Raw genomic sequence first — 18594 nt, 5'->3', positions numbered from 1 at the left:
AGTGGTTGCCTATCGACCTCCGCTCCAAACAAAAACTCCTCACTCTAGGCTTCGAGGCTCTCCATCACCTTGCCCCTTCCTACCTCTCCTCCCTCTCTCTTTCTACCACCCGCCCCGCACGCTCCGCTCCTCCGCCGCCCACCTCCTCGCCGTCCCTCGGTCTCGCCCATCCCGCCGTCGACCCCCGGGCCACGTCCTCCCGCGGTCCCGGAACGCCCTCCCTCCTCACCTCCGCCAAACTGATTCTCTTCCCCTCTTCAAAACCTTACTTAAAACTCACCTCCTCCAAGAGGCCTTCCCAGACTGAGCTCCCCTTCTCCCTCTACTCCCTCTACCGCCCCCCCTCACCTCTCCGCAGCTTAACCCTCTTTTCCCCCCATCTCCCTCTGCTCCTCCCCCTCTCCCTTCCCATCCCCTCGGCACTGTACTCGTCCGCTCGACTGTATATATTTTCATTACCCCATTTATTTTGTTAATGAAATGTACACCGCCTCGATTCTATTTAGTTGCCATTGTTTTTACGAGATGTTCTTCCCCTGGACTCTATTTATCGCCATTGTTCTCGTCCGTCCATCTCCCCCGATCAGACCGTAAGCCCATCAAACGGCAGGGACCGTCTCTATCTGTTGCCGACTTGTTCATTCCAAGTGCTTAGTACAGTGCTCTGCACATAGTAAGCGCTCAATAAATACTATTGAATGAATGAATGAATATACATATATATTTTACACGTTATAGTCCTTATAAACTGTATATATATATATATATATATATATATATATATATATATATATACAGGGAGTTTTCTTAGTTTTACCCGTTAAGGGGAAAGAAAAGAAATCTGCTCATTTACCCATTCCACACCCAAATGTCAGCCCTGTAGCTCGTCGCCTGAAAAACGGTCAGAGGGGTCCCACGAAACCCGATTTCAGCTTGGTTGAATCTCTACTGTATGCCTCGATTCGTCTATTCCCAAGTGCTCTGCACACGGTAGGCACCGATCGAAGGTTGCCAGTGTGACTGGAACTTTGCAGGGCAGACATCCTGAAAAAATCTCTGGGAAAGATTACAGTGTCATCGATCACAGCTTAGGCACCAGTGGCCCGGAAGAAAGTGCCGGAGAAGGAGCCGCGGGGGTGGAGCTCACACCCTCCTCGCCGGCTGCTATCTCTGTGGCCGCCACTTCCAGATTCTTTCATCTGTTCTTTCGAACGCATTCGTTGAACGCTTACTGGGTGCAGAGCACTGTACTAAGCGCTTGGAAAGTATAATTCGGCAACAGATGGAGACAATCCCTGCCCAACAACGGGCTGGGGGTCTAAAAGGGGGCGACAGACAACAAAGCGAGACGAGTAGACTGATGAATACTGAGTGTGACTCCAAATGTTTAGTGGACCTGCCTCTCTGGCTGTTTTTCACTATCGGTCTGGGTATGCTTGTATTTTCCTCGCTGTGCTTGCGTCTCGAAAGAGCCCGGGCTTTGGAGTCCGAGGTCATGAGTTCGAATCCCGGCCCTGCCCCTTGTCAGCTGTGTGACTGTGGGCAAGTCACTTCACTTCTCGGGGCCTCAGTTTCCTCATCTGTAAAATGGGGATTAAGACTGTGAGCCCCACGTGGGACAACCTGATTGCCCTGTGTCTACCCCGGCGCTTAGAACAGTGCTCTGCACAGAGCGAGCGCTTAACAAATACCAACATCATTATTTGTTTTGTGACCGTGTCTATCGGTGTGCCCCTTTCCCACCCTTCTGTGTGTACCTTCATCGTCGTGAATCTGTGCTCTGACTTTTCCCCTCTCTACCCCAGTCTCTGTTTCACTCTATCTCTGTCTCTGTACCTGGCTTTCCTGTTTTTTCAGGTCAACCAGCTGGAGGCTCCTCTCCCTGGAGGCGCCTCTTTGAACTCCAGAAAGTAGGGACAAAGAACCTATACTTCTCTGCGCTGAGTGCACGGTAATTCACTGGAAAATGTATTTTATTTTCATTACAGAGTATCGCTATCTTCTACAGGTCTCAAAAATTATAGTCATTTGGAAGCACTAGCCCTGACTGAGGCCTCTTTTCCTTTCCTTCCACTCGCTTCTGCGTCGCCCTGACTCGCTCCCTTTATTCATCCCCCCCGCCATCCGCACAGCACTCACGTACATATCTGTCATTTATTTCTTTATATTAATGTCTCTCTCCTTAACCTCATTCTAGTCAGGGGGTGTGTCTTTATATCGCACTCTCCCAAGTGCTCTGCACACAGTAAGCACTCAATAAATATGATTGACTTGCTTCTGATAGTAGCACATAAACTGACGCTTTTATAGCAGCGTGGCTCAGTGGAAAGAGTCCGGGCTTGGGAGTCAGAGTTCGTGGGTTCGAATCCCGGCTCTGCCATTTGTCAGCTGTGTGACTGTGGGCAAGTCACTTCACTTCTCTGTGCCTCAGTTCCCTCATCTGTAAAATGGGGATTAACTGTGAGCCTCACGTGGGACAACCTGATTACTCTATATCTACCCTAGCGCTTAGAACAGTGCTCTGCACATAGTAAGCCCTTAACAAATACCAACATTATTATATCAGTGAAAAAGGTACCAATGTAGGTTATGATTACCATTATATTATATGGTTTTATATATAGCATTATATATATATTATATATAATTTTATATATATTTTATATATAGCATTTTATATATAGCATTTTATAGCAGCGTGGCTCAGTGGAAAGAGTCCGGGCTTGGGAGTCAGAGTTCGTGGGTTCGAATCCCGGCTCTGCCACTAGTCAGCTGTGTGACTGTGGTCAAATCACTTAACTTCTCTGTGCCTCAGTTCCCTCATCTGTAAAATGGGGATTAAATGTGAGCCTCACGTGGGACAACCTGATTACCCTATATCTACCCTAGCGCTTAGAACAGTGCTCTGAACATAGTAAGCCCTTAACAAATACCAACATTATTATATCAGTGAAAAAGCTACCAATGTAGGTTATGATTACCATTATATTTTATCAAGTCACCCACTACGTACCTCACTTGAGAATTCATTTGTTGTCACGGATTCTTTATGTCTGATCCAGGATACGGAAGATAACAAATAACCAGGTACCTCCAAGTTTCTTTAGAAAAACAGCAGAGATACATATATTTGAAGGATTTTTTCGTAAAAATGTATTGCCCCCATCGGTCAGGGTTGCTTGGAATGTGGATATTAAGATATAAGATTAGAAAACGTCACAAAACAAAAGACGAATGTCTAAAATGTCTCCTCCGATTCACTGGTTGACTCTTGACTGGAAAACCCAGACGTAACACTGGATTTGCAGAAACACTGTGTTTAAAGCAGTGGTTCCAAAACGTTTTCCTCCCAGGATAATGATAGTAATTAAAAATAATTATGGTATTTGTTAAGCGCTCGCTACATGCCAGGCACTGTACTAAGCGCTGGGGTGGATACAGGCTAATCAGGTTGGATACAGTCTCTGTCCCACATGGGGCTCACAGCCTCAATCCCCATTTTACAGATGAGGAACCGAGGCCCAGAGAAGTTAAGTGACTTATCCAAGGTCACACAGCAGACACGCGGCGGAGCCGGGGTCAGAACCCATGACCTTCCGACTCCCAGACCTCTGTGCTCTATCCACTATGCTATGCTGCTTCCCAGGATGACTTACGGAGAGCGTCCGAACCATCTCCCACGTCCAAAATCACTTCCCTGGAAAAACGCCCTGCTTCCTGTAAATCCCAATGCCGAGTCAACACCCCTCAACCTCGACAGTCGGGAGAGACGCTCCGCTCCTCTCCCCGCTCCCGTTCTCCGGGGCTCAGATGTAGGGGAAGGATGCTGCCCCTCCCCCAGAACACTAGGATCCTCTATGTTTCCCTGCTCCAGACAGGGAAAGACAGACGAACATGGTCTACGCTAGCAAACTATCTGGAAATAAATAGAGAAGCAGCAGGACCTAGTGGATAGATCACAGGCCTGGGAGTCAGAAGGGCCTGGGCTCTAATCCCGTCTCTGCCACTCGTCTGTTGTATGACCTTGGACAAGTCACTGAACTTCTCTGGGGCTCAGTTACCTTATTCATTCATTCAATAGTATTTATTGAGCGCTTACTGTGTGCAGAGCACCGTACTAAGCGCTTGGAATGTACAATTCGGCAACAGATAGAGACAATCTCTGCGCAATGACGGGCGCACAGTCTAATCGGGGGAGACAGACGGACAAAAGACAACATAATCACGAAAAATAGAATCGCTCATGCCTCTAGGCTGGGGTTACCTGGAAAATCTTAGAGAGACAGGCATGTGAAATGATACTGCTGGGCTTAAGTAACCATTGCACAACAGAATCTTTGAAAATCAAGTATTACTTTGGTCTAGCAGGTGAGTTTCCCAGATGCATTTACAGTATTTAGTATTTCCTGTGAAGCCTGTTCTGGCTTGGCCACGTTACTGTTTAGGCTTTTTATAGCTGCTTATCTGTAAAACGGAGACTAAGACCGTGAGTCCCACGTGGGACACGGACTAAGTCCAACCTGATTAGCTTGTATCTACCCCAGTGCTTAGTATCGTGCCTGGCACACAGGAAGCGCTTAACAAATACCATAAAAAAAACCCAAAACTGATTTGTAAAGCCCTAAAAGCTTACTTTCACCTGGGTAAATGAGGCCAGAGAAAATTTTTATTTTGAATCATTCAAATCATTTGAAGTGAAAAGGTAGATTTATTGCCCATTGGCTCGGAGGAAATTTAGCCCTTCACATTAGTTTCTTTAAATACGACTATTTTCTTACCTGCTAACTGTTGATTTCCGCGATGGAATATTGTAACCTCTAGAAATTCGAATCAGAATTTTTATGTCACCATCGGAGATAGTTTGTGCTGCAACTGTTATCCTTTCTTTTCTCTGGGGTTTTAAATTCCTCCTCCGTCTAACAAGTTTACAAATTGCTTCCTTCAACTGGCTAAATAAAGTTCAAAATGAGGAATTGTATAAGCCCATATTAACTTCCAATTCTGGTACAATATCAGTCGATCAGTGGTATTTATTGAGTTCCTGCTGTACGCAGACAAGCTGAACTACGCAGTTGGGAGACTTACAAAAGAACCAAAACTTTTCATCGCAGTCCTCGTGGAATTTACCCTCTGAACAGTCTATTTTTCTTTTGTAAATGAAATTATCCCCTTTGAGGCCTGCCGCTTTCCATCCAGTCTGCCCAGTTATGGAATCACACAGTTGAAAAACTGCTCTGTAGCCTCTCCCTCTGGCAGTCAGTTCAAAATGCCTCAGTCAGAATTGTCCGCTCACACTTCTGTATCAGACCCCTCCATTTCAAATATATAATAATAATTATGGTATCTGTTAAGCTCTTGCTACATGCAGAGCACTGTTCTAAGCGCTGGGCTGGATACAAGGTAATCAGGTTGTCCCGCTTGGGGCTCACAGTCTTATTATAAATATGAAATATACGAAGCTGACTTTGGCAAAAAGGGTAAAAAGTGCATTTAGAGATGAAAAGGAACTAGCTGAGAAATCTTCTAGGCTGTAAGCTCGTTGTGGATGGGGATAATAATAATAATAATAATGTTGGTATTTGTTAAACACTTACTATGTGCAGAGCGCTGTTTTAAGCACTGGGGTAGATACAGGGTAATCAGGTTATCCCACGTGAGGCTCACAGTTAATCCCCATTTTACAGATGAGGTAACGGAGGCACCGAGAGGTTAAGTGACTTGCCCACAGTCACAGAGCTGACAAGTGGTAGATCCGGGATTCAAACCCATGACCTCTGACTCTCAAGCCCGGGCTCTTTCCACTGAGCCACGCTGGATGTGTCTACCAACTCGGTTATATTTTACTCTCCCAAGTGCTAAGTACAGGGGTCTGCACACAGTAAACGCTCCATAAATATGATTGATTGATAATCTTTCCTATTACCCAAACTGTTTTTGAAGTAAACTGATCAGAGGGCCTGGATCAAACCATAGGATGTATTGAGCCAAAGAGATAAATTCGACGTAAAGAAACCAGACCATCACCCATCGCCATGAATCAATCGGTCGATCAATCGTATTTAACTGAGTGCTTACTGTGCGTGAGAACAATACTCAGCGTGGCTTAGTGGCAAGAGCACGGGCTCGGGAGTCAGAGGATGTGGGTTCTAATCCCGGCTCCGCCGCTTTTCTGTTGTGTGACCTTGGGCAAACCACTTAACTTCTCTATGCCTCAGTTACCTCATCTGTAAAATGGAGATAAAGATTGTGAGCCCCACGTGGGACAACTCAATTACCTTGTATCTCCCCCAGCGCTTAGAACTGTGCTTGGCACATAGTAAGCGCTTAACAAATGCCATTTGTTATCATTATTATTATTATCATCGTTACTCGGTGCAAAATAGGAGCACATTAAATAATTCTGATGTTGAAGAGAGGACACTCATCCTGACCGTTCCCCCAACGAGGCACCCTTTGTTCTCGCTTTAGGAGTAAGAAATGTAGAGGGGCCACAGCGGGCCTGGCATCGGACAGTAAGCAAGGAGGCGGTTGCCTTGGGGCAGATCATCAAGGGCGAGGCAAGATGACAGAAGTGAAAAATCGAAAAAATTCACAATTCTGGAGATTTTATCTGAGATTTTCCATTCAAAACAACGGAAGCACAGCATTTCTGAGGTAACTGTACAGTCAGAGTAATTAGATTGCATTTAGCATTTGTTTCTTACTCATTAGATTTTTGACATTTTAATGTGATATTCTTCACATATGTTTTTAGATTTATCTTTTCCCTTTGTGTCCAGGACTTTTGTTTTAAACCGTGAACCTCAACTCTAACTTGGCTAATGCCGCTAATTCCAAAGTTCGGAAGCAACACCTTCGTTAAAGGACAAGGGGAGATGGGGGGAAGGCAACGGGTCTGGAACAAAATGGAGGCAGTGAGTAATAATAATAATGTTGGTATTCGTTAAGCACTTACTATGTGCAGAGCACTGTTCTAAGTGCTGGGGGAGATACGGGGTAATCAGGTCATCCCACGTGAGGCTCACAGTTTTAATCCCCATTTTAGAGATGAGGGAACCTAGGCCCAGAGAAGTGAAGTGACTTGCCCACAGTCACACAGCTGACAAGTGGCAGAATTGGGATAGTCCCTCTTGTGAAATGCTATTGTGGTTTTTTGTACGGTATTTTCAACCCTGTCGACTCACCCCTTCTCCTGGAAATATTATCCAACTGACACTGACACTGACTTCACCGACACTGTCCTCTACCGGTTCACCTCATCTCTCTGGCCGCTCATTCTCAGTCCCTTTCATGAACTCCTCCTCTGCCTCCCACCCCCTAACTGTGGATGTCTCTCAAGGTTCAGTTCTGGTCCCTTTCTAATCTCCATCCACACCCACCCCCTCGGAGAACGCATTCGCTCCCATGGCTTCAACACCTTTATGCAGATGATTCCCCAATTTACATCTCCAGCCCCGATCTGTCTCCCTCTCGGCAGTCTCACGTTTTCTCCCGCCTTCGACACGTCTGTACTCGGATGGCCTCCTGTCAGCTCAAACTTAACATGTCCAAAACAGAACTCATCTTCCCACCCAAACTCTGTCCTCCTCCTGACTCTCCCATCACTGTAGACGGCCCCAGCGACCATACTGTCTCACAAGCCTGTAACCTTGGCGTTTGCCTCGACTCCTCTCTCTCACACCCGACGCATATATTCAATCTATCACTCAATGCGGTCAGTCCAACCTTCACGACGTCGGTAAAATTCGCCCTTTCCTCTCCATCCAAACAGCAAACACCTTAACCCAAGCACTTTGGTGACCGTATCGGCTCCTTGCTGACCTCCTTGTCTCCTGTCTCTCCCCACTCCAGTGCATACTTCACTCTGCTGCCATGATCATTTTTCTACAAAAAGGCTTAGCCCACTCACTCCTGAAGAACCTCTAGTGGTTGCCCACCTGATAATAATAATAATGACGATGGCATTTGTTAAGCGCTTACTATGTGCAGAGCACTGTTCTAAGCGCTGGGGGAGATACAGGGTAATCAGATTGCCCCACATGGGGCTCACCGTTAATGCCCATTTTACAGATGAAGGAACTGAGGCACAGAGAAGTGAAGTGACTTGCCCAAAGTCACACAGCTGCCAAGTGGCAGAGCCGGGATTGATTGGAACCTATGACCTCTGCCTCCCAAGCCCGGACTCTTTCCACTGAGCCACGCTGCTTCTCTGAGAAGCCATATCTGCCCAAGGGCATTAAGTTTCAAGAGTTGTTCACGCAAGATGTAAGTTCATTCATTCAATAGTATATATTGAGCGCTTACTATGTGCAGAACACTGGACTAAGCGCTTGGAATGTACAATTCGGCAACAGATAGAGACAATCCCTGCCCACTGATGGGCTCACAGTCTAATTTTGCCCCCTTCAGACATCCAGAGTGACTCGTCAGGAAGTTCTGGGCCCGGGAGGAGTGGGATTCCATCGTGGAAGAGGCAACCCAGGGTAGGAGGAAGAAAAAGGCTAAGGTCCCACCGAGATTTGAACTCGGATCGCTGGAATCGGAGTCCAGAGTGCTAACCATTACACCCTTGCCCAAGGTCACACAGCCAACAAGCGGTGGAGCCGGGCTTAGAACCCATGCGATCTGACTCCCTAGCCTGTGCTCTTGTCACTAGACTATTCATTCATTCATTCATTCGATAGTATTTATTGAGCGCTTACTATGTGCAGAACACTGAACTGAGCGTTTGGAATGCACAAATCGGTAACAGATAGAGACAATCCCTGCCCATTGACGGGCTCACAGTCTAATCTCTTGAAGTTTCATCATTATGTATTTTGGACAGAAGCGCTGTGGGGCTGGGAGGGAGGGAGAAAGTCAGGGAGACACAGAAGGGAGTGAGAAAAGAGGAAAGAGGGACTTAGTCTGGGAAGGCCTCTTCAATAGTATTTATTGAGAGCTTACTATGTGCAGAGCACTGTACTAAGCGCTTGGAATGAACAAGTCGGCAACAGATAGAGACGGTCCCTGCCGTTTGACGGGCGCACGGTCTAATCGGGGGAGACGGACAGACGAGAACGATGGCAATGATGAAGAGGTCAGTCACTACATTGTTGTAGGACTCGGCAGGTAATAATAATAATGTTGGGATTTGTTAAGCACTTACTATGTGCAGAGCACTGTTCTAAGCGCTGGGGTAGATACAGGGCAATCAGGTTGTCCCACATGAGGCTCACAGTTAATCCCCATTACAGATGAGGGAACTGAGGCAAAGAGACATTAAGTGACTTGCCCACAGTCACAGAGCCGACAAGTGGCAGAGCAGGGATTCGAACCCATGACCTCTGACTCCCAAGCCCGGGCTCTTTCCACTGAGCCACGCTGCTTTGATAGAATAAATATATTTGGGGAATGCGTGAGAGAGGAGTCAAGGAAAACGCCAAGGTTACGGGCTCGTGAGACAGGAAGGATGGTGGTGCCGTCTACAGTGATGGGACAGTCAGGGGGAGGACAGGGTTTGGGTGGAAAGATAAGAAGTCCCGTTTTGGACATGTTAAGCTTGAAGTGATAGGAGGACATCTAAGTAGAGATGTCTTGAAGGCAAGAGGAAAAGTGACACTGCAGAGAGAGAGAGAGATAATAACGTTGGTATTTGTTATTTGTTAAGCGCTTACTATGTGCAGAGCATTGTTCTAAGCGCTGAGGTAGATACAGGGTAATCAGCTTGTCCCACGTGAGGCTCACAGTCTTCATCCCCATTTTACAGATGAGGAAATTGAGAGGCACAGAGAAGTTAAGTGACCTGCCCACAGTCACACAGCTGATAAGTGGCAGAGCCGGGATTTGAACCCATGACCTCCGACTCCCAAGCCCGGGCTCTTTCTACTGAGCCCCGCTGATCAGGGCTGGAGATTAGACTTGGGTATCATTCACATAGAGGTGGTAGCCACGAGAGCCAACGGGTTCTCCAAGGGAGTGAGAGCAGATGGAGGACAGAAAGGGACCCAGAACTGAACGTTGAGGGACCCCCACAGTTAGGGGATGGGAGGAGGAGGAGGAGCCCGCGAAGGAGACCGAGAATGAACGGCCAGAGAGATAAGAGGAGAACCGGGAGAGGACGGAGTCAGTGAAGCCTCAGAGTTAATCCCCATTTTACAGATGAGGTGACTGAGGCTTATTCATTCATTTGATAGTATTTATTGAGCGCTTACTATGTGCAGAGCACTGGACTAAGCGCTTGGAACGGACACATCGGTAACAGATAGAGACAGCCCCTGCCCTTTGACGGGCTTACGGTCTAATCCGGGGAGATGGACAGACAAGAACAATAGCGATAGATAGCTTAGAGAAGTGAAGTGACTTGCCCAAGGTCCTACAGCAGACAAGGGGCAGAGCTGGGATTAAAAGCCAAGTCCTTCTGACTCCCAGGCCCGTACTCGATCCGCTAGGATCTGAAGCCAACGCTGCCCGTTGGTCTAACCCAGTATAGTATCCCTTGGGTTCTGAGCATCACCATCACCCTTCATATCCAATTCGGAAACTCCAAATAACTCTCGAGACCCGTAAACGTGGAATACTTTCACTGAAGTCAAGCAAATCCTCCTTCTTCCCCTTTTGGTTTCTTCAACATGACTCCATTTGAAAATTGAACATAAAAAGGTAGGAGGACCTTTGAGGTGTGGTATTTAAATCCGTTGCTTCTAATAATAATGTAATAATGTTGGTATTCGTTAAGCGCTTACTATGTGCAGAGCACTGTTCTAAGTGCTGGGCGAGATCCAGGGTCATCAGGTTTTCCCAAGTGAGGCTCACAGTCTTCATCCCCATTTTACAGATGAGGAAACTGAGGCCCAGAGAAGCAAAGTGACTTGCCCACAGTCACCCAGCTGCCAAGCGGCAGAGCCGGGATTCGAACCCATGACCTCTGACTCCCAAGCCCGGGCTCTTTCCACTGAGCCCCGCTGCTTCTAACTCCTATATTCTGAAATTTCCATTAGCATTTTGAAAAACGATTCACGACTTCTTTACAAAGTGAAGGCCTGATGAGGGAATTCTGAAGACGGACTCAAATTATCCAACACATTTTCCATTTTAACAGTTTTTAAGAGTAAAGTGGGAAATGTTTTAAAAAGATTATTGTTTTTATATCGATCCTTTCTCAATCTGTACCTGGCAGATACAATTTCTTCGTAATCAGTCACCATATCTGACAGATTAAATTTACTGCTAACCTTCATAACTTTTTTCATAACCAGAGTCCTCATCTGAAAAAAAAAGTGATAATTAGGGATATTTTAAAACCACATCTTGGGCATTTAAAACTAAGATCAGTTTTTATATGCTCCGAACTAACCACAGAATTACAACGTCGAATGAATTGCAAGACAATATTTACGGTTTCCTAGTTCACTCCCTTGCAGGGTACCTGCAAGGTACAGGGTAATCAGGTTGTCCCACGTGAGGCTCACAGTCAATCCTCATTTTGCAGATGAGGGAACTGAGGCCCAGAGAAGTGAAGTGACTCGCCCACAGTCACACAGCTGACGAGTGGCAGAGCCGGGAGTCGAACCCACGACCTCTGACTCCGAAGCCCGGGCTCTTTCCACTGAGCCACGCTGCTTCCCTAGACGTGATTCCCTGCCCACGAGGGACAGACATTAAAATAGTCCTGTTGCTGTCTTATGCTGTCGAGTCGTGTCCGACCCATAGCGACGTCACGGACACATCTCTCGGAAGGCCTGCACGGAAGTGGTTTACAATCGCCCCCTTCCGCACAGAAAACTTCAGATTCTGCCCCCGACTCTCTCCCGCGCCGCTGCTGCCCGGCACAGGGGAGTTTTGACTTGTAGCAGATGGTCTTCCACTCGCTAGCCGCTGCCTGAGCTACGAATGGAATGGGAATGCTTGACTCTCCCTCCCATAGTCGGGACTGGTAAAGTACTAGAAACTCTCCAGCTACGAGCCTGGGGGGGGCAAAGTAGTTTAGGGAAGGGGAAATAGTAAACTATTGCAATATTTAAATTAGTATGGTGAGGCGAGGGCTTAAAGCGTGAACACCCAAGTTCACAGTAGATATAGAGTAAGTCGGGTAAATATACATTAAAATATTTCCCGTGGAAGTCTAGAGTACACAGAATCGATGCATGAGAGCAACTAGGAAGTTTAGAAAATACATTCAAATGAGAAAGGTGGCTCTGTAATGGTTGGAGTTCTATTCCTTCTCATTTTTCAGTTGCGTGAATTTTAAGGTTTTGTTACGGGTGGCAGAAAAAGATCGTGTTTGATTGGATTACATTAAAATGGTCAAATTGAACCTGATCCTATAAAAAAAAAGAAAATGCGTAAATATTGATATGCAAATATATTGCTCTTACCTTTCTCATTAAGTTGGAAGAATGACTCCTATGAGAAATAATAGAATTGGCATCTGTAACAGGTAGGTCCTTCTCTAACTGGCTTTCGTATTCCTAGAAGAGCAATTTTTTGAGCGCTTGATTATTCTACCCAAAATACGATCCCAGAACCGTCACTTCTGAGCACGAAGCTTTTTGTTTGTTGGGATTGGGTGACCTATCTCAATTACGACGGTCCTGTAGTTCATTCATTCATTCAATAGTATTTATTGAGCGCTTACTATGTACTAAGTGCTTGGAATATACAATTCGGCAACAGATAGAGCCCATCCCTGCCCAATGACGGGCTCACAGTCTGATCCGGGGAGACGGACGGACAAAGACAAGACAACATAATCACGATAAATAGAATCAAGGGGATGGACACCTCATCGACACAATAAATAGGGTAGTAAAAATCTATACAAATGAGCACGGTGCTGAGGGGAGGGGCAGGGGCCGAGAAGTTCCTTGCAAAACTTCCTCCCTTTACTCCTCTTTTTTCCTATGGTAGGGTTTTTTTCTCCTGGGTATCTCTTCATTGCTCTTCCACGTATTCACCAGCCTCAATCCTCCCCATCTTCAAAGCCCTCTTTAAAGTCAATCTCCTCCAATTTGCCTTCTCCGCTAATTCCCGCACCCCGAGTCACACCAGTCCAACAGCCGTCTCGAGCACTTCTGTTATACCGTACTCTCCTAAGCACTTAGTACTACGGTCCGCACACAGTAAGCACTCAATACATACCACTGATTGACTGATGCACGCATGAATCCACAGCCCCCATCGCCCTATCGCTCCTTTCCAAACGCCTCAGGCAAATTGTTCGCGCTCACCGGCTCCACTCTTCTCTCCCAACTCTCTCCTTGGCCTCTTACAATCTGGCTTCCCTCGTCACCACCCCACAGAAACTGCCTATTTAACATCGCCGGTGACTTCCTTCTTACCAGATCCAATAGCCGTGATTCCATCCTAATCCTCCTCAACCTTTCCACTGCCTTCGACAATTTGACCACCCCCTTCTCCTGGAAACACCACCCTTGGCTGCACAGATACCGTCCTCTCCTGGTTCTCCTCCTAGCTCTCTGACCACTCCTCGGTCTCTTTCACAGGCTCTCCCTCCGTCCCCCATATCCTTCATGGTTCAATTCTAGTCTCCTCCTATTCTCCATCTACCCCCACTCCCTTGGAGAATTCATTCACTCCCATGGCTTCGACTACCATCTCCGTGTGGATGGTTCCCAAATCTACCCCTCTAGCCCTGACCTCTCCCCTTCTGTGCCGTCTTCGTGGACTGCCCGAAACACAAACAAATGGATTTTAGAGCAAATTAAGCCAAAGTGATCTTTGGAAGGACAGACTTGACTTAGATTAGCATATTTTGGACACAGAATCAGGAGGACTAATTCTCTGGAGAAGACACTGATGCTAGGAAAAGTCCAGGGAAAACGTGGAAGAAGCAGACCGGCAGCTAGATGGAGACAGACCCTAACAACGATAACGGGAGAACCGTTGGAAAGGTTGCTGATTACGGCAGAGGACAGGACGTTCCGGAGAGAGTATATCCCTGGAGTCGCTATGAATCGGAAACGGCTGGACGACACTTGATAATAATAATAAAAGAAAACTCTATGGATACACTACCGGAACGACTGCGGATGGAGAGGGCGTATTCTGGGAGAGACGTGTCCATGGGGTCGCTGCGGGTCGGAGACGACTCGACAGCATAAGACAAGAAAGCAGAACTCTTCATATTCAATTGTATTCGATTCAATTATTCGATTGTATTTATTGAACTCTGTGCAGAGCACTGTATTGAGTGCTTGGAAGAGTACAATACTCACCTCCTCCAAGAGGCCTTCCCAGACTGAGCTTCCCCTCTGCTCTCTCTGTTCCCCCTTTACCCCGCTTCACCTCCCCTCAGCTAAGCCCTCTTTTCCCCCTTTTCCCTCTGCTCCTTCCCCTCTCCCTTCCCCTCCCCTCAGCACTGTGCTCGTTCGCTCAATTGCATATATTTTCACTACCCTATTTATTTTGTTAATGAGTTGCACATCCCCTTGATTCTATTTATTGCTATTGTTTTAATGAGATGTTCATCCCCTCGATTCTATTTATTGCTATTGTTTTTGTCCGTCTCCCCCGATTAGACTGTAAGCCCATCAGTGGGCAGGGACTGTCTCTATCTGTTGCCGATTTGCACATTCCAAGCGCTTAGTACGGTGCTCTGCATATAGTAAGGGCTCAATAAATACTATTGAATGAACGAATGAATAAATTAATAGACACACTCCCTACCCACAGTGAGCTTACAGTCTAAGGTGAGGTGGGAGACAGACATTAATATAAATGAATTACGGATATGTACAAAGAGAAGCGGCGTGGCTCAGTGGAAAGAGCCCGGGCGTGGGAGTCAGAGGTCATGGGTTCTAATCCTGGCTCTTCCACTTGTCAGCTGTGTGACTGTGGGCAAGTCACTTCACTTCTCTATTCCTCAGTTACCTCATCTTGAAAATGGGGATTAAGGCTGTGAGCCTCACGTGGGACAACCTGATCACACTGAATCTACCCCAGCGCTTAGAGCAGTGCTCTGCACATAGTAAGCGCTTAACAAATGCCAACATTAGTATTATAAGTGCTGTGAGGCTAGAAAGGGGGAAGAACAAAGGGAGCGAGTCAGGGCAAAGCAGAAGGGAATGGAAATCTGTAAAATGGGGATTAAGACTGTGAGCCCCACGTGGGCCAATCTGATTCCCCTGTGTCTACCCCAGCGTTTAGAACAGTGCTCGGCACATAATAAGCGCTTAACAAATGCCAACATTATTATTATTATTTATTTAAAAGAGGGGCTTAGTCAGGGAAGTCTTCTTGGAGATGTTCCCCCAATAGGGCTTTGAAAGGGGGAGAGTAATTGTCTGTCGGATTTGAGAAGGAAGGGCGTTCCAGGCCAGAGGCAGTGTGTGGGCCGGGGGTTGGCAGCGAGATAGGTGAGATGGAAGCACGGTGAGAAGGTCACCATTAGAGGAGCGGAGTGTGTGGGCTGGTTGTAGTAGGAGAGTAGCAAGGTGAGGTAGGAGGGGGCAAGGTGATTGAGTTCTTTGAAGCCAGTGTTTCCCACCCAAACCCTTACCTCGTCCAGAATTTTCCTTTACTATATAGACCCCACCATCTTCCCTGTCTCACGTTCCCACATCCTCGGAATTTTCCTTGATTCATCCCGCCTCCGATCTGCGTAATCATTCTGTCACCAAATCCTTTACAGCATCTCTGGATTCTACCCTTTCCAACCAGTCCATGGTCACCCTGATCTAAGCATTTACCACATCCTACCTTTCATTCATTCATTCAATAGTATTTATTGAGCGCTTACTACGTGCAGAGCACTGTACTGAGCGCTTGGAATGTACAAATCGGCAACAGATAGAGACAGTCCCTGCCCAATGACGGGCTTACAGTCTAATCGGGGGAGACGGACGGACAGACAAAAACAATAGCAATAAATAGAGTCAAGGTGATGTACATCTCATTAACAAAATAAATAGGGTAATAAAAATATATACAAATGAGCGGACGAGCACAGTGCCACTGCATCAGCCTCCTTGCTGACAGACTCCCTCTCCCATCTCTGTTGCCTATGCGTTTGGATCTGTACCCCTTAAGCACTTGATAATCACCCTCACCCCCCAGAGCACTTATTTTATTTAACCGTGGTTTATTTATTTATATCAATATCTGCCTCCCTCTCTAGATGCTAAGATCTTATGCACAGGGAACATTTCTGCCCCGTTGGTTGAACTATACCCACCTTGTAGACTGAGAGTCCATTACTGTGTAGGGATTGTCTCTATCTGTTGCCGAATTGTACTTTCCAAGCGCTTGGTACGGTGCTCTGCCCACAGTAAGCGCTCAGTAAATATGATTGAACGATGAATGAAGTGCTTAGTACAGAGCGCACTCAATAAATACCACCGATTGCCCTCCCCGCCCCCCATCTCTCCCTTCTCTAGTCCAGATTTCACTCCGCTGACCAGATATATTTTCTAAAAGAAAATTCAGTCCACCTCTCGGCCTCCTCAACCATCGCCAGTGGTTGCCCATCCACGTCCACATCAAACATATATGCCTCGCCATCTGCTTTAGGGAATTAAATCGGCTCTCCTCTTATATTCCTTGCCATCTGCTTTAGGGCATTAAATCGGCTCTCCTCTTCCTACCTACCTCACTCCACCGATCTACCGCAAGCCAATCCGCACACTTCACAACTCTAACGCTGTCCTATTCACGGTACCTCAGCTCATTTGTTTCGCCCTCGACTCCCTTACCCGTGTCCTCCCCTTGGTCTAGAACTTCCTTCCCCTTCATATAAGACAAACCACCCGTCTTCCCACCTTCAAAGCCCTACTAAGATCCCATCTCCAAAAACACTTTCCTGACCAAGCCCTCGTTTCTTTCATTCGTTCGTTCATTCGGTTGCGTTTATTGAGCGCTTACTGTGTGCAGAGCACTGTATTTCCTCTCTTCACCCTCCCATCTGCATTATCTATGCAGTCGGGTTGAAACTCCTTAAGTACTTGATATCCAGCCCACCCCCAGCCAGTCCACAGCACTTTTGTACATATCCACATGTCTTATCTCTCGTTTATTTTTCATGCCTGTCTCTCCTTCTAGATCGAAAGCTCCTCCGGGGCAGGAATCATGTCTACCAACTCTATTCGTTATACCGAATATATTCATTCATTCATTCAATAGTATTTATTGAGCGCTTACTATGTGCAGAGCACTGTACTGAGCGCTTGGAATGAACAAGTCGGCAACAGATAGAGACGGTCCCTGCCGTTTGACGGGCTTACGGTCTAATCGGGGGAGACGGACAGACGAGAACAATGGCAATAAATAGTGTCAAGGGGAAGAACATCTTGTAAAAACAATGGCAACTAAATATATTTAGAATATATCGAGAAGCAGCGTGGCTCAGTGGAAAGAGCCCGGGCTCGGGAGTCGGAAGTCATGGGTTCGAATCCCGGCTCTGCCACTTGGCAGCTGTGTGACGGTGGGCAAGTCACTTCACTTCTCTATGCCTCAGTTCCCTCATCTGTAAAATGGGGATTAAGTCTGTGAGCCTCACGTGGGACAAGCTGATCACCCTGTGTCTACCCCAGCTCTTAGAACAGTGCTCTGCACATAGTAAGCGCTTAACAAATACCAACATTATCATTATTATTATTACTGTGCGCTACGGTAAGTGCCTGATAAATATCATCGATTGAGTGATAGACTGAACTTTCAATGCATTTATTCTCATTCCACTGCCCGTGAACGTTCCTATGTCTGTCTCCCCTCCCGGAGAGTAAAATAAAATAGATCAATGGTGGTATTTGTTAAGCGCTTACTACGTGCAAAGCACTGTTCTAAGCGCTGGGGGAACAAAGTGATCAGGTTGTCCCACGTGGGGCTCACAGTTTTAATTCCCATTTTACAGATGAGGTAACTGAGGCACTGAGAAGTCAGGTGACTTGCCCAAAGTCACACAGCTGGCAAGCGGCGGAGGCGGGAGTAAGCTCCTCATGGGCAGGGAACGTGCTTCCGCTGAATTCCCATGCGATTAGTACAGTGCCCCGCGTTCAGGAGATGCTCAATAAATACAGTCACTATCACGTCTGCTAATAGTACTGCTGCTAGCTGTGGGAAGCCCCCGGGCCTCGGGGAGGGAGCCGAGCTGTGAGGCGATAATACTCTGTGGCCATCAAAGAACTGTAGCTGGAAGTCACCTGTGATCAATGCCAGGCAAAGGGTGGGGGTACGCACAGGTACACGAAGCAGCGTGGCTCGGTGGAAAGAGCGTGGGCTTGGGAATCCGAGGTCATGGGTTCGAATCCCTGCTCTGCCACTTGTCAGCTGTGTGACTGAGGGCAAGTCACTTCACTTCTTTGGGCCTCAGTTCCCTCATCTGGAAAATGGGGATTAAGACTGTGAGCCTCATGTGGGACAAACTGGTTACCCTGTATTTCCCCCAGTGCTTAGAACAGTGCTCTGCACACAGTAAGTGCTTAACAAATACCAATATTATTATTCCCCCAATTAGACTGTCAGTGGGCAGGGACTGTCTCTATCTGTTGCTGATTTGTACATTCCAAGTGCTTAGTACAGTGTTCTGCACATAGTAAGCGCTCAATAAATACTATTGAATGAATGAATGAACAGAGGGAATATTTCGTTCACTGCAAT

General features: G+C 46.8%; 1 protein-coding gene across 1 annotated transcript in view; it reads right to left on the bottom strand.

The window, feature by feature from the left end:
- The window catches only part of CC2D2B (coiled-coil and C2 domain containing 2B), a 114366-nt gene that overhangs the window by 42692 nt on the left and 53080 nt on the right, over nt 1-18594 (bottom strand). The window contains exons 20-23 of the mRNA XM_039911328.1: nt 12357-12449; nt 11152-11246; nt 4779-4949; nt 3014-3101 (exon numbers count right to left, since the gene is read on the bottom strand). Coding sequence (XP_039767262.1) covers nt 3014-3101; nt 4779-4949; nt 11152-11246; nt 12357-12449 — 447 coding nt within the window. The remainder of the gene's footprint in view (nt 1-3013; nt 3102-4778; nt 4950-11151; nt 11247-12356; nt 12450-18594) is intronic.

Source organism: Ornithorhynchus anatinus, chromosome 3 (genome assembly GCF_004115215.2).
Source record: "Ornithorhynchus anatinus isolate Pmale09 chromosome 3, mOrnAna1.pri.v4, whole genome shotgun sequence".
NCBI lineage: Eukaryota > Metazoa > Chordata > Mammalia > Monotremata > Ornithorhynchidae > Ornithorhynchus > Ornithorhynchus anatinus.
Note: the sequence above shows the minus strand (reverse complement) of the source record. Positions and strands in the feature narration are given on the sequence as shown.